Consider the following 17,880-nt stretch of genomic DNA (forward strand, 5'->3'; position numbering starts at 1 on the left):
CCAATCTTCACACCTGTCAAACGGGGCTGAGGTGAAAGTGCAGGAAGTGAGGTCAGCACCTTCTCCAGGTCATGGTCATTAACTAGACAGGAAAATGTCAGCTTTAGAAGGACAAATCTGAAAATACTCCGAAATCCAGAAGCCTGAAGCTGCGCTGACTCACGGACTCTACGAGCGTCAGCTTCTAGGATTGTAGCCCCAGGGGACAAAAACAAGATTCCTCTCAGGATGTGACAAGCTGAAGGTGCGTTCTCTAGCTTCCACACCACAGTCATGGGATGGAAAATGGCGGATGATGGCTGTGTGCAGATGGTAGCCATGGGCGGGGCGCAGGGTGGTAGCCATGGTCCAGTGGTATGTCTTCACCACTCTGGCCCGCTACACGAAGTGTATCTCCTCACACAGAAGCAACATTCTCCTCACACAGAAGCAACATTACCCGAGGGCCCAGAGAGCAGTCGCCAAATAATCACCAGTAGAAAAATGAGTTGATAGAAGGTGCAAAATTATCCCCTGTGGCCGGGATGGTGGAGAGGGAACGTAAAGCGGGACGGCAGAGTGGACTCGCTGGAAGCTGCACATGAAATAATGTGCTTTTAGGATCTCAGTCTCTAATCAAGTAAACAGAAGCATTATGTTGAGAACCCAGAGCTCAAATGGCACCAAGATGAGGTCCAATGAGACCCCTCCCAAGATAAAGGTGATCCAATATAAATATATATAAAAACACACAAATACATTCATACCTAAAATAAGCCTAATCAATCCACAGGATAAAATGAGGGGAGTGCCTGTATTACACGTGAAATATTACACGGGAGGGTGTCTGTATTACACGTGCGATATAACACGGGAGGGTGTCTGTATTACACGTTCGATATTACAAAGGAGGGTGTCTGTATTACACGTGCGATATTACACGGGAGGGTGTCTGTATTACACGTGCGATATTACACGGGAGGGTGTCTATTACACGTGCGATATTACACGGGAGGGTGTCTGTATTACACGTGCGATATTACACGGGAGGGTGTCTGTATTACACGTGCGATATTACACGGGAGGGTGTCTGTATTACACGTGCGATATTACACGGGAGGGTGTCTGTATTACACGTGCCATATTACACGGGAGGGTGTCTGTATTACACGTGCCATATTACACGGGAGGGTGTCTGTATTACACGTGCCATATTACACAGGAGGGTGTCTGTATTACACGTGCCATATTACACGGGAGGGTGTCTGTATCACACGTGCCATATTACACGGGAGGGTGTCTGTATCACACGTGCAATATTACACGGGAGGGTGTCTATTACAGTGCGACATTACACGGGAGGGTGTCTGTATTACACGTGCGATATTACACGGGAGAGTGTCTGTATTACACGTGCGATATTACGCGGGGAGGGTGTCTGTATTACACGTGCGATATTACACGGGGGGAGGGTGTCTGTATTACACGTGCGATATTACACGGGGGGAGGGTGTCTGTATTACACGTGCGATATTACACGGGGGGAGGGTGTCTGTATTACACGTGCGATATTACACGGGGGGAGGGTGTCTGTATTACACGTGCGATATTACACGGGGGGAGGGTGTCTGTATTACACGTGCGATATTACACGGGGGAGGGTGTCTGTATTACACGTGCGATATTACATGAGAGGGTGTCTGTATTACACGTGCGATATTACACGGGGGGAGGGTGTCTGTATTACACGTGCGATATTACACGGGGGGAGGGTGTCTGTATTACACGTGCGATATTACACGGGGGAGGGTGTCTGTATTACACGTGCGATATTACAAGAGAGGGTGTCTGTATTACACGTGCCATATTACACAGGAGGGTGTCTGTATTACACGTGCCATATTACACGGGAGGGTGTCTGTATTACACGTGCGATATTACACGGGAGGGTGTCTGTATTACACGTGCGATATTACACGGGAGGGTGTCTGTATTACACGTGCGATATTACACGGGAGGGTGTCTGTATTACACGTGCCATATTACACGGGAGGGTGTCTGTATTACACGTGCCATATTACACGGGAGGGTGTCTGTATTACACGTGCCATATTACACAGGAGGGTGTCTGTATTACACGTGCCATATTACACAGGAGGGTGTCTGTATTACACGTGCCATATTACACGGGAGGGTGTCTATCACACGTGCCATATTACACGGGAGGGTGTCTGTATCACACGTGCAATATTACACGGGAGGGTGTCTATTACAGTGCGACATTACACGGGAGGGTGTCTGTATTACACGTGCGATATTACACGGGAGAGTGTCTGTATTACACGTGCGATATTACGCGGGGAGGGTGTCTGTATTACACGTGCGATATTACACGGGGGGAGGGTGTCTGTATTACACGTGCGATATTACACGGGGGGAGGGTGTCTGTATTACACGTGCGATATTACACGTGGGGAGGGTGTCTGTATTACACGTGCGATATTACACGGGGGGAGGGTGTCTGTATTACACGTGCGATATTACACGGGGGGAGGGTGTCTGTATTACACGTGCGATATTACACGGGGGAGGGTGTCTGTATTACACGTGCGATATTACATGAGAGGGTGTCTGTATTACACGTGCCATATTACACAGGAGGGTGTCTGTATTACACGTGCCATATTACACGGGAGGGTGTCTGTATCACACGTGCCATATTACACGGGAGGGTGTCTGTATCACACGTGCCATATTACACAGGAGGGTGTCTGTATTACACGTGCAATATTACACGGGAGGGTGTCTATTACAGTGCGACATTACACGGGAGGGTGTCTGTATTACACGTGCGATATTACACGGGAGAGTGTCTGTATTACACGTGCGATATTACGCGGGGAGGGTGTCTGTATTACACGTGCGATATTACACGGGGGGAGGGTGTCTATTACACGTGCGATATTACACGGGGGGAGGGTGTCTGTATTACACGTGCGATATTACACGGGGGAAGGGTGTCTGTATTACACGTGCGATATTACACGGGGGGAGGGTGTCTGTATTACACGTGCGATATTACACGGGGGGAGGGTGTCTGTATTACACGTGCGATATTACACGGGGGGAGGGTGTCTGTATTACACGTGCGATATTACACGGGGGGGAGGGTGTCTGTATTACACGTGCGATATTACACGGGGGGAGGGTGTCTGTATTACACGTGCGATATTACACGGGGGGAGGGTGTCTGTATTACACGTGCGATATTACACGGGGGGAGGGTGTCTATTACATGTGCGATATTACACGGGGGGAGAGTGTTTGTATTACACGTGCGATATTACACGGGAGGGTGTCTATATTACATGGGAGGGTGTCTGTATTACACGTGCGATATTACACGGGAGGGTGTCTGTATTACACGTGCGATATTACACGGGGGGTGTCTGTATGACATGCAATATGACATGGTATCTGTAGTACATGTGCGATATTACACGATATTACACGGAGGGGGGTCTCTGTATGACACGTGCAATATGACACAGGGGTGTCTGTAGTACACATGCGATATTACACGAAGGGTATCTATTACACGTGTGATATTACACGGGGATGTCTGTATGACACATGCGCTATTACACTGGGGTGTCTGTATGACACGTGCGATATTACACGGGGGTATCTGTATGACACGTGCGATATTACACTGGGGTGTCTGTATGACACGTGCGATATTACACGGGGGTATCTGTATGACACGTGCGATATTACAAGAGGGTGTCTGTATGACACGTGCGATATTACAAGAGGGTGTCTGTATGACACGTGCGATATTACATGAAGGAGCAGTATTACACGTGTGATATTACAAAGGGGGTCTGTGTATTACACATGTGATATTACACAGGGGGGTGTATCTGTATTAAACGTGCGATATTACAGGTGTCGGGAGTTTTGTGTTCTTCTCGTGTATAAACCACATTGATCCCCAGCTTTGTGAGCGGTCAAAGTTGGTTCCTGACAGTACGTCTGTTGTGCGCAGATGAAACGCGTCCCCTATCCGTCGCATCTCCCTCAGTCTCTTTAGGAATCTCAGGAGAAAGTTTGCGACACAAATACATAGCAGCCATGTGCGAGGCAGTAATCGGGGCGACTTAGCGACGTGTTTACGAGCGACTCACTCAGACGTGGATAATGATTGTGACTATGGAGGATTTACAGAGGCTGCAGATTCTGAGTTTCATGCATCAGGGCCTGAGGACAAGACAAAAGTGCAGCCCCCGGCATGTTAGAGACTGAAGAATGTGTGGCCCTCACCCCAACTCGTGTCAGGTGACAAGACGCTCACCTGCACAGGACGAGAAGCATGGAGGAAGTCCCGGAGACTGTGCTAATAGGTATGTATCACACATAATTGGATTTGATACAGCTGCCATGCTTGTTATACAGATCTTTAGAAATCATTTATAGTTTTATATTACTAACGATTTGTAATAAATTAAAAAAAAACTACCGAATTTAAAGAGAAATACTGGGATCCAAGTTTGCAAAAAACAGTATCAAAATATTTTATTTGCAAGGTTACTATAATCTACAAATAGTGATAGACAACAAACAGAAGCAGAATAAACTATAGACCCCACTCTTATATGAGAATGTATAGACATTCTCTGTTTCATTGCAGCCATTTGGTAAATTCAAAAAAGTTCATTTTTTTTCTCATGAGGCTATGTGCACAATTCCGCAACTCCCTGCCGCGGGAAATCCGCATGCGGAATTCCCGCAAAAAACTAGCGTTTTCCAAGCGATCTGTAGCATCACTTGGAAAACTGATTGACAGGTTGGTCACACTCGTGAAACATAGTGTTCGACGAGTGTGACCAACTTTTTACTACTGAGGCTGCCTATAATGTTAAAAATAATTTTAAAAAATCGTGATATTCTCACTTTCCGGTGGCCCCTGCAGCCTTCCCAGGCCTCAGCGATGCTCCCTGCAAGTCCCGTTCCCAGCGATGCCTTGCGTCAATGACTCCAGATGACGTAGCATCACGCGAGACTGCAGCATTAGCACAGCATGTGCGGAATGCCAGTGAATGCAATCGGTTGCTTTTTGTATGTGTTTTCACAGCGAAAAAACACGGCAAAAAAGCATAAAATCCGCAACATGTGCACATAGCCTCAATGTGCACTCTGCACCCCAACTTGACTTAAAAAAAAGAAATTTTTGCAAATTTATTAAAAAAGAAAAACTAAAATATCATCAGATTAGATAGTTGTTATATCACCTGTAGTCATGGTGAATGCAAAAAAAGGGGCTACTGAACAGCCTCAACGCGCGTTTCACAACCTACAACCTAGGCTCTTACCAATCCATATTACCACACATTTAGGTCTCCAGCACCAAAACGTACAACAGGGGATGAGTGCATGAGCCTGCGCCCCCCAGGTACCCCCAAATCATGGATGGTCGAGAAAATGTATCTAAACGTTGCAAATGAAAAGCATCGCCCTACAACGGTCAAAAGACGTTCAGACAGGAGGAGACATTATAGTTCAAGAGAAACAACCATTATCGAGAGATGTCAGGAAAAATCTCATTTATTTCTATATTTATACAAAATTCTGCAAAGTTTTAGGCAGATGTAGGAAAATGTTGTAGACTAAGGAGTTTTCTACAATAGAAGTAATAAAATTAAACTATTATCAATCAATAAAATGCAAAGTGAACAAAAGAGAAATGTACATCTCATTGCTACAAGTGATAATGATCATTTTCATATCGAGGTTGAAAAACAGTCACTAACTGACACAGAAACAGCCGTGTAGGAGGCATAAAAGTGTTAGGGTATGTGCGCATGTTGCAGATTTGCTTTTGTAAATTTCTGCACAGATTCTGCCTCTCTTGGCAGAAAACGCAGTTCAAATTCCATACTGTTTTTATGCGTTTTTGATGCAGATTTGTGTGTGTGTGTTTGTAAGCTAAATAAAGATATATTAACAGAAAAAAAATTGTAATTTTCTTGTCCTACCCCTTCTTTTTCATTCTCCATTGAAGACCATAATATCATTACATAACAGGTTCAAACATGTTTACACACACAAAATATAACTGATTTGTGTGTATATATATATATATATATATATATATATATATACACACACTCACTGGCCACTTTATTAGGTACACCTGTCCAACTGTGTGTTAAGACTTAATTTCTAATCTGCCAATCACATGGCGGCAACTCAGTGCATTTAGGCATGTAGACATGGTCAAGACAATCTCCTGCAGTTCAAACCGAGCATCAGTATGGGGAAGAAAGGTGATTTGAGTGCCTTTGAACGTGGCATGATTGTTGGTGCCAGAAGGGCTGGTCTGAGTATTTCAGAAACTGCTGATCTACTGGGATTTTCACGCACAACCATCTCTAGGGTTTACAGAGAATGGTCCAAAAAAGAAAAAAAATCCAGTGAGCGGCAGTTCTGTGGCCGGAAATGCCTTGTTGATGCCAGAGGTCAGAGGAGAATGGGCAGACTGGTTCGAGCTGATAGAAAGGCAACAGTGACTCAAATTGCCACCCGTTACAACCAAGGTAGGCAGAAGAGCATCTCTGAACGCACAGTGCGTCGAACTTTGAGGCAGATGGGCTACAGCAGCAGAAGACCACACCGGGTACCACTCCTCTCAGCTAAGAACAGGAAACTGAGGCTACAATTTGCACAAGCTCATCGAAATTGGACAGTAGAAGATTGGAAAAACGTTGCCTGGTCTGATGAGTCTCGATTTCTGCTGCGACATTCGGATGGTAGGGTCAGAATTTGGCGTAAACAACATGAAAGCATGGATCCATCCTGCCTTGTATCAACGGTTCAGGCTGGTGGTGGTGGTGTCATGGTGTGGGGAATTTTTTCTTGGCACTCTTTGGGCCCCTTGGTACCAATTGAGCATCGTTGCAACGCCACAGCCTACCTGAGTATTGTTGCTGACCATGTCCATCCCTTTATGACCACAATGTACCCAACATCTGATGGCTACTTTCAGCAGGATAATGCGCCATGTCATAAAGCTCGAATCATCTCAGATTGGTTTCTTGAACATGACAATGAGTTCACTGTACTCAAATGGCCTCCTCAGTCACCAGATCGCAATCCAATAGAGCATCTTTGGGATGTGGTGGAACGGGAGATTCGCATCAGGGATGTGCAGCCGACAAATCTGCGCCAACTGTGTGATGCCATCATGTCAATATGGTCCAAAATCTCTGAGGAATGCTTCCAGCACCTTGTTGAATCTCTGCCACGAAGAATTGAGGCAGTTCTGAAGGCAAAAGGGGGTCCAACCCGTTACTAGCATGGTGTACCTAATAAAGTGGCCAGTGAGTGTATATACACACACCCCAATGTGTGTAATACCAAGCTCAAGGTTTAGTAATAAATAGGTGTCAACCAGATACCCCGATTAATAAAGTGGTACATAAAGAGTCAAATAAAATACACACACACGAAATCTGCGTGAAATGCAAATTTGTTTATTTTTCAAAAAATTTTAAAAAACTGCGAGAGCTCTCGCGTAATTTTCTTAACCAGCAGAGGGAAAGCTGACGGCTGATGTTAATATTCTGGGAAGGAGCCAATAACTATAAAGGTTCTGAGGCCATTAATATCAGCTCACAGATGTTTGCTTAGCCTTTATTGGCTAGTTTACAGGGGAACCTCAGAAAAAAACTGATATGAGGTCTCCCTATAAAAATCAAACTAGCAAAAGCCAGGCAGACAGCTGCTGGCTGATATTAATAGCCTGGAAAGGGGCCATGGATATTGGCACCCCTCCCCCAGGCTAAAAACATCAGCTCTCAGCTGCCCCAGAAATGGCTCATTTTATATATTCACCAATTCTGGCACTTAGCTTCGCTCTTCCCACTTGCCCTGTAGTGGTAGCAAGTGGGGTAATATTTGTGGGGTTGATGTCACCTTTGTATTGTCCGGTGACATCAAGCCTACGGATTAGTAATGGAGAAGTGTCAATAAGACACCTATCCATTACTAATCCTATAGTTATATGGTAAATAAAGAAACAGCCAGAATAAAGTCATTTAATTGAAATAATCACACAGACTCCTTTATTGAATCTCTATTTACCATACTTACTGCATCGCCTAATCCCCGACTCCCTCGATATCCTGGAACAAAAAATAATAAACCAACATAAATACTCCCCGTCTGATGTGGTCCATTTACCGAGTGTCCCACGACGATCTCGCATGTAGAACAGTCACATTGGGAGATGTGACTGCTCTGACCGGTCTCAGGTGATACACTGCGGGAGGGATCACCTTCTGTCAGTGTATCACCTGAGACCGGTTAGAGCAGTCACATCTCCCAATGTGACTGTTCTACATACGAGATCGTCGTGGGACAAACTGAATTACCTGGACTACGGTGTACAGGGAGTATATGGTGGTTTATTATTTTGTTGCAGGAGACGCGGGTGTCGGGGATTAGGTGTTTGGTGAGTATGAATGGTTTTTTTTGTGTTTGTTTTACACTTGAACACATGCTGTCACTGTTATATGTGACAGCAGACATAGCCGGATAGGAGTAGTAGTCACATCAGACGACGCCTGGCTACACATAGAGACACCCGCAGACAGACATTCTCCGCTCACACATATTCTGTGCCCACACACTCTTCCTCCTTCCTTTCTGCAGCGTTTTTGGCACGCAAATCCGCAAACCTTTTTACACCTACGGTTTGGCTGCAGATTTGACTGACTCAATGTACGTCAATGGGTGCAGAAACGTTGAAGATCTGCCAATAGAACTGACATGCTGCGGAAAATAAAATGCTGAGAATCAGGACAGAATTTTCTACAGCATGTGCACACCAATTCTGGATTTCCATTGATTAACATTGCTTGAGCAATCCTTTGTAGATTTGGTGCAATTCAGCGCAGAAAAAACGCTGCCGGTCCGCAACGTGTCCACATAGTTTTAGAGGAACAGCCAAACTCTGCTAAAAAAAAAAAAAGTGAGGGTGTGGAAAACAGATCACAGGTCATATATCATACTGAGCGTAGCAACAAGACACCAGGTAGTTATACTGCATCAGTGAGGTCTATCCCAGGAAAAATTTCACAGCTACTGGGTTGGTCAAGAAGAAATGGGCAATGTTGAGACGCAGTGGTCGGTCAAAACTGCAGATAAAATTACATCATACATTTCTTCAAAATCAGAAGATGTCCAGCAGTGTCAACAGCTCAGAACTATCAGCAACTGATACATGAACTGAACATAATGCAAATACCATCAGAAGGCGTCTGATAGTCTTCATATTTATCCTGCAGATGCACAATGACCCCCAACATCCAGCCAATGTCATTAAGAACAAGGAGTCCTGGAGGGGATGATCTGGCCCCAGAGCCCCAATCTCACATCATCCCGTCTGTCGGGGACCACATGAAGAGACAGAAGGATCCACACAAGCCTCATACACAGAAGGTCTGTGGTCAGCTCTCCAAGACGTAACCTCCCCTGCAGACATTCTCCATAACCTGTGTACAAGTGATGAAAAGAAGTGATGGAGGCAACGGGCGGTCACCAGATACTGATCAAGGAGGTGACGGGCGCTCATTAGATACTGATGAAGGAGGCCGCGGGTGGGGGGGGGGAGGTTGGAGTCACCAGATACTGATGATGGACACAACAGGTGGTCACCTGATACTGATGATGGACGCAACGGGTGGTCACCAGATACTGATGATGGACGCAACGGGTGGTCATCAGATAATAATGATGGACGCAACGGGTGGTCACCAGATACTGATGGGATTTATCGTGCCTTGAAAAAAAGTATTCATACCGTGTGAACTTTTGCACATTTCTCACGTTACACCCAAAGACTTACATGTCTTTTTTGGGGGATTTTCTGTGACCCACACAACAAAGTAACAAGTATTTGTGACATGTAAAAGAAATGATAGGTTTTCTAACCATTTAAAAAATATAAAATCTGAAAATTGCAAGGTGCATTTCTACTCCGCCTCCCTGAGCAAATACTTTTTCTAAGACCACCTTTCACTGTAATTAATACTGCAGTCTTTTGGGATTTGTCTCTCCAGCTTTACACACTCGATCTCGCTCAGTGAGATTGTATGGAGACGTCTGTGATCAGTAATTTTCACGTCTTGTCACAGATTCTCTGGGATTTGGATGTTGACTGTGACGTTCACACACAGGAGTATGCTCTGCTGGATGTTGAGGGTCGTTGTCCTGCTGGAAGGCAACTACGTCCCAGTCTCATGTCTTATGCGGCCTCTAACAGGTTTTCCTCCAGGATTGCCCTGTATTCAGCTCCATCCATCGTCCCATCACCTCTGACCAGCTTCCCTGCCCCTGCTGAAGAAAGCTTTCCCACAGCTTCCCTGCCCCTGCTGAAGAAAGCCTTCCCACAACAGGATGCTGCATCGGGGATGAAGTTTTCAGGGTGAAGTGCAGTTTTAGTTTTCTGGCTCACATAGCGTTTTGCATCTAGCCCAAAAAGTTCTGTGGTCTCATCTGACCAGAGCCTCTTCCACACCCTCACAATGTCCCTTACATGGGACTTCTTATTGCTGCTTCTTGCTACTCTTCCATAAAGGCCTGATTTGTGGAGTATATGACTAAGCCCGCAAGGGCAGGGTCCTCTTCCCTCTGTACCAGTCTGTCATTGTTAGTTTGTTTACTGTAAGTGATATCTGTAATTTGTATGTAACCCCTTCTCATGTACAGCACCATGGAATTAGTGGTGCTATATAAATAGATAATAATTATAAGACCATGTTCAGTATTTGATTAGTATTTGTAAGCCAAAACCAGGAGTTGACAAAAAAAAAAATACAAAAGTGGTGATGTGTTTCTATTATCATATGTTAGAGTCGAAAGGGACACCCAGGGTCATTGTGTCCAACCCCTTCCTCAATGCAGGATTCACTAAACCATCTCTGACAGATGTCTGTCAAGCCTCTGAAGATTTCCATTGAAGGAGAACTCACCACCTCTTGTGGCAGCCTGTTCCACTCATTGATCACCCTCATTGTTAAGTTTTTTCTAATATCTAATCTGTATCTTCTCCCTTTCAGTTTCATTCCATTGCTTCTCATGTTTTCATGTGCAAATGATAATAATGATGATGATCCCTCTACACTGTGATAGCCCTTCAGATATTTGTAGACAGCTATTAAGTCTCCTCTTAGCTTCTTTTTTGTAGCTAAACATTCCCAGATCCTGTAACCGTTCCTCATAGGACATACTTTGCAGTCCACTCACCATCCTGGTCGCTCTGAACTTTTTTTCAATGTCTTTTTTAAAACATTGTGCCCAGAACTAGACCAAGTATTCCAGATGAGGCCTGACCAAGGAGGAGAAGTGGGGGATAATTTCTTTGTGTGATCTCTCTATGCTCCTCTTAATACATCTTAGAACGGTGTTTGCCTTTTTGCTGCTGCACTGTTGGCTCATGCACAGTCTGTGATCTATTCGTATACCCAAGTCTTTTTCATATGTGCTGTTGCTTAGTTCTATTCCTCCCATTCTATAGATGTAATTTTCCTTTTTCTTGCTCAGATTTAGAGTCTTGCATATCTCCCTGTTAACCACTTCTTGACAGGAGCTTATTTTGGTTTTGCGTTTTCGTTTTTCGCTCCCCTTCTTTACAGAGGGCTTATTTTTTACGGGATGAGTTGTACTTTTGAACGACATAATTGGTTTTAGCATGTTGTGTGCTCGAAAATGGGAAAAATTCCAAATGCAGTGAAATTGCAAAAAAAAAGTGCAATCCCACACTTTGGCTTTTTTGCTAGGTTCACTACATCCTAAAACTGACCTGCCATTATGATTCTCAAGGTCACCACGAGTTCATAGACAACAACCATGTCTAGGTTCTTTTTTATCTAAGTGGTGAAAAATTTTTTCAAAGTTTGCTAAAAAAACAAAACAAAAAAAAACGCAATTTTCCGAGAGCCGTAGCGTCTCCAATTTTCGTGATCTCGGGTTGGATAAGGGCTTATTTTTTGCGCGCCGAACTGACGTTTTTAGTGATATCACATTTGTGCAGATATGTTCTTTTGATCACCTGTTATTGCATCTGAAATGTCGCGGTAACAAAAAAAAAACAATTCTGGCGTTTCGATTCATTTTCTCGCTACGCCGTTTAATGATCAGGTAAATCTTTTTTTACTGACTGGTTGATTCTGAACGCGCGATACGAAATATGTGTATGTTTGATTTTTTTTTTTTGTTTTATTTTGAATGGGGTGAAAGGGGGGTGATTTAATATATTTATATTTTTAAAACTATTTTTCTTTAAACTTTTGCCATGCTTTAATAGCCTCCATGTGAGGCTAGAAGCTGCCATAGCTTGATCAAGTCTGCTACATAGAGGCGATGCTCAGATCGCCTCTATGTAGCAGAATTACTGCATTGCTATGAGCGCCGACCACAGGGTGGCGCTCATAGCAATTTGGCATCAACAACCATAGACGTTTTCAAGGAGACCTCTAGTTGTTGTGCCGATGAACCGATGACCCCCCCCCCCCATCACGTGACGGGGGTCAGCTTTGCACGTATTTCTGGCCCGATGGCCGGAAGCTTGCGTTAAGTGCCGCTGTCAGAGTTTGACAGCGGCATTTAACTAGTTAATAGGCACGGGTGGATCGTGATTCCAACTGCGCCTATTGCGGGCACATGTCAGCTGTTCAAAACAGCTGACATGTCCCGGCTTTGATGCAGGCTCACCGCTGGAGCTCACATCAAAGCGGGGGTACTGCCATCAGACATACTATCCCGTCCGATGGCAGTAAGGGGTTAAATACCATTCTATTATAGTTTTCCTCTGATTGTAACTAGAAGTGGAACAAATACTGATGTAAAATACAGACCAACTACTGAATGTGTGAGGGTGGCTTAACAGTTGTCTGGTGGACAGATTCTCCCCCAGCCGTGGGGGACCATGGGCCTCTCATCTGCTTCTCTAATCAGTGCTCTCCTTGCTTGGGATGTTAGGTTAGTTGGATGGCCATGTCTTGGGAGGTTTGCATTTGTGCCATGAGATGTTCAGAGGTTAGCCTATTTTTTTATAACCTAATCCTGCCTTCCTCATCTCCACAACTTTTTATCCCTGACCTGTCTGGTGGGCTCCTTGATCTCTAATGTTCTCACACAATCCTCAGAGGCCTTCACAGAACATCTGTAGTTATACTGAGAAGACATTACACCCGGGTGAATGCAATGTACTAATTATGTGACTTCTGGAGGTGATTGGTCACTCAGGATTACAATAATTAATACACCCCTGTATCATTTCCTTTACACGTCACAAATACTTGTTACTTTGTGTTGGTGTCACAGAAAATCCCAATAAAATATAGTTAAGTTTGTGGGTGTAACGTGAAAAAGCTCAAGGGGTATGAAGACTTTTTCAAGGCGCTGTACATTTTTCTTTATCCACTTTGCATTTTGTTGACTGATGATAAACTATTAACCCTTCTATTGTAGATGGTTTCTTCCTCCGCAGCATTGTTCCACAACTTTAGCATAGTACTATATACCTTTGCACACTATAAATCATCACATCAATTGTACAAACATAAAATAGCCTTACAGCACCAGTGAAAACTTCATATTAGAGGAAAAGCATAGAGAGGCCGTTCCTGGAGGTCAGGGGCATGTCTATGGATGCAGATGGATCCAAGAGTGGAGCTGCCTGCTCCACCATCAATTTACTCTGTTGCGGGCAGAGTACTGCAGTGCGCAGGCGCTGGGAGAGGTCAGAGAGGTCCGGCGCCTGCGCAATGCAGCATTCTGCTCTGCCCTCAACAGGGCCGAGCAGTGCGCCTGCGCAGGAGCCACGACAGGAAGGAAAGAAGAGGACGTCACTGTTAGAGGATGGAAGGCGCCGGACCGCGACACCCATCAGACAGGACCGCCCCCCCGGTGAGTATAATATAACTCTTTTTTGTTATCTTTCAGGTTACATCGGGGGCTTATCTTCAGCATTACAGAATGCTGTAGATAAGCCCCTGATGGCGGTGCCGGCAGCTCATATTCGAAAAAAGGGGTGACAAATTCCCTTTAAGGGTTACTGGTCTTGACTCCTAATGGCATGCTGTACTGGAGGTTGACACCTACTGGAGATCACCACACCCCAAGTCCTACCTAGCCAAAGATTTCTCACAGGTTGTGAGGCCAGGGCTGTGATGTCATCACATGGGCTGTGATGTCATCACGTGGGCTGTGAGCCCTTCTTGTCACCAGATAACCAATCCCATGACAAGTGCCAGTGACTGCGGACAGATACTTGAGGGTAGAGGCGTGCGGCCCATCCTATCCTGGCCGGAGCTCGACAGGTGGATCCGCACCTGCAGATATTGAATGGGATCTGAGTGGAAACAAGAACGCCCTCTTTCCTGTATTCACTGACAGCAAGCAGAGGTCTTGATGGAGAGAATTTGTAAGTCTTTCATAAGCTTTATCCACAGACGTCAGGACACCAGCCCCAATATTATCCTATAGGCCATATAGTGTGGAACATCGTATCCAGCCGGAGCCTGAACCCCCTGCAGCCCTACCCCGGTGATCTGCCCCAGTTTAGCCCCCCAATCCCGGGGGAAGCGACCCCCTCTTCATTGTCCCAGCAGAGAAACAAAGGGAGAGAACAGTGACAAAGCTCCCAGAGCAGCCCCCACCCTGCACTCAGCCCCTCCATCTGCATCACTAACTCCAGGCCCCTCTGACAACTTGCTGGAAGTTTGCGGATCAACAAGTGGAGGCTGCAGGGAGGGCCCCGCACACAAAAGTGGCATTCATGGGGCCCACAGTACCTCATTGTGCGGCTCCTCCTTCCTGGGGGTCTTCAGACGACACATGGCAGAGGGGCTGCAGATCCCGGGTGATAGCCTCACTGGCCTGGGGGTCTCGTCCTTTCCAGCAGGTGCTCTGCGGCCTCTGGCATCCCCTCCCAGGGGTGGTGTGGCTGCGGGTCGGCGGCAGCCTGCTACATCTCCTGGGCCGCGGCTTAGGGCATCCTCAGCACCTGCCGCTCATCGGTGCCCGGGCTGCACTGAGTGCAGGGGGAGGAGGCGGCTGGCTAGTGCTGTGCTGACACGTCCAGCCCCCTCCTCCTGCTCCCAGTCCCTCCAGACATGTCTCTGCTCACAGGCTCAGAACTGGTTTGGCAGCTCCAGAAATAACAGGGAGATTCGGGAGGAAGAGAGGAGCCCCTGTGCCAGGCCGGGAGGAGGGGGCTCAGCTCTAGCCAGCAATAGGTTAAGGACGCTCAGCTGCCAGCAAACACCACAAAACTTTCTTTCTCAATGCAAACAAAAGGCTGAAAGCAAAAAATGCAACTCAGACCCCCCCATCCCCAAGTCAGACATCAATTCCCAACTCGAACCCCCCCCATCCCCAACTCAGAACCCCATCCCCAAGTCAGACATCTATCCCCAAGTCAGACCCCCCCATCCCCAACTAAGAACCCCAAGTCAGACATCTATCCCCAACTCAGACCCCCCATCCCCAACTCAGAACCCCATCCCCAAGTCAGACATCTATCCCCAACTAAGAACCCCATCCCCAAGTCAGACCCCCCCATCCCCAACTAAGAACCCCATCCCCAAGTCAGACATCTATCCCCAACTCAGACCCCCCATCCCCAACTCAGAACCCCATCCCCAAGTCAGACATCTATTCCCAACTCAGACCCCCCCATCCCCAACTCAGACCCCCCATCCCCAAGTCAGACATCTATTCCTAACTCGGACCCCCCAATCCCCAAGTCAGACATCTATCCCCAACTAAGAACCCCATCCCCAAGTCAGACATCTATCCCCAACTCAGACCCCCCAACCCCAACTCAGAACCCCATCCCCAAGTCAGACATCTATTCCCAACTCAGACCCCCCCATCCCCAACTCAGAACCCCATCCCCAAGTCAGATATCTATGCCCAACTCAGACCCCCCATCCCCAACTCAGACCCCCCATCCCCAACTCAGACCCCCCATCCCCAACTCAGAACCCCATCCCCAAGTCAGACATATATTCCCCACTCAGACCCCCCCATTCCCAACTCAGAACCCCATCCCCAAGTCAGACATCTATTCCCAACTCAGACCCCCCATCCCCAACTCAGACCCCCCCATCCCCAAGTCAGACATCTATCCCCAACTCAGACCCCCCATCCCCAACTAAAAACCCCATCCCCAAGTCAGACATCTATCCCCAACTCAGACCTCCCCATCCCTAACTCAGACCCCCCATCCCCAACTCAGCACTCCATCACCAAGTCAGACATCTATTCCCAACTCAGACCCCCCCCCCCATCTCCAACTCAGAACCCCATCCCCAACTCAGTCCCCCCATCCCCAAGTCAGACATCCTTTCCCAACTCAGACCCCCCCATTCCCAACTCAGACCCCCATCCCCAAGTCAGACATCCATACCCATCTCAGGCACCCCCCCATCACCAAGTTTTCTACCCCTTTCCACATAAAGAATTTCATCCAAGCGCTGCTGACAGGGTTAATGCTATAGAGAGGGCTGCTCCGGCCCACCACAGACTGATAAAGATATGAAACGTTTCACACCGGCACTGATTATAGGGAAAGTCCCATAAAGACAATTAAAAGCTATTGTCAGCTCCCTTTCTACGGTTTCCACACTAATACACAGTTTTTTCATATTTTTCTCTTCTGTGTAGCTCTCAGCATCACAGCTAAACTCTGCTATTGAGGGGAGGGGGCTCCTGAGCGGAGTCACATGACTCATTTCTCTCTTTTCTGCCTACAAAATCCTTTACATTTACTCCATATGTCTTGCACTCCGTTCTGCTTCACATCACCACCAGTCATTCTCCTTCCCCTTCTGGCTGCTGTAAACTCCAGAAAGTTACTGGTCACTTTTCTTCTCTAGAAGTTGTAAATATAGGAAATAGGGTTGTTCTTCCCCTTCTGACAACTGTAAATATACAAAATATACAGTATATAAAAATTACTGATGGGACAGCCAGCCTAGAGAAAGATAAATTTACGTGTAACACACACACATTAATAGCATGATCCTGAGTTACAATCCTGTATTATACCCTAGAGCTGCACTCACTATTCTGCTGGTGCAGTCACTGTGTACATGCATTACATTACTGATCCTGAGTTGCATCCTGTATTATACTCCAGAGCTGCACTCACTATTCTGCTGGTGCAGTCAGTGTGTACATACATTACTGATCCTGAGTTACATCCTGCATTATACTCCAGAGCTGCACTCACTATTTTGCTGGCGCAGTCACTGTGTACATACATTACATTACTGATCCTGAGTTACCTCCTGTATTATACCCCATAGCTGCACTCACTATTCTGCTGGAGCAGTCACTGTGTACATACATTACATTACTGATCCTGAGTTACCTCCTGTATTATACCCCAGAGCTGCACTCACTATTCTGCTGGTGCAGTCACTGTGTACATACATTACATTACTGATCCTGAGTTACCTCCTGTATTATACCCCAGAGCTGCACTCACTATTCTGCTGGTGCAGTCACTGTGTACATACAATACATTACCGATCCTGAGTTACCTCCTGTATTTTACTCCAGAGCTGTACTGATCCTGAGTTACATCCTGTAGCTCTTTTTATTATAAAAATATCAAAACACAATACATAATACATTAGACAGACAAAAACAACATTCCAGAACTAAAAACCAAGACAAAACCATACAGAAACATACAACGCCTGTGCAAAACTTGCAATGTCCTTTGTGGTCCTCAAGCTTTCCAGCTTGGAAGGCCCCCAGCAGGATCTCTCCACCAACACTATACAATTTAAAATAAAAATAAAAACCCAGATATAATCCATTCAT

At 46.1% G+C, this 17,880-nt stretch overlaps 1 protein-coding gene across 1 annotated transcript in view; it reads right to left on the minus strand.

Moving 5' to 3' along the window:
- The window catches only part of LOC141085121 (rho guanine nucleotide exchange factor 19-like), a 64,438-nt gene extending 49,463 nt beyond the window's left edge, over positions 1–14,975 (minus strand). Inside the window, exon 1 of the mRNA XM_073570237.1 lies at positions 14,838–14,975. Coding sequence (XP_073426338.1) covers positions 14,838–14,842 — 5 coding nt within the window. The 5' untranslated portion in view covers positions 14,843–14,975. The remainder of the gene's footprint in view (positions 1–14,837) is intronic.
- Between the last annotated feature and the right edge of the window lie 2,905 nt (positions 14,976–17,880).

This window comes from Dendrobates tinctorius, unplaced genomic scaffold (genome assembly GCF_039654945.1).
Source record: "Dendrobates tinctorius isolate UK_male_01 unplaced genomic scaffold, ASM3965494v1 ptg000028l, whole genome shotgun sequence".
Classification (NCBI taxonomy): Eukaryota; Metazoa; Chordata; class Amphibia; order Anura; family Dendrobatidae; genus Dendrobates; species Dendrobates tinctorius.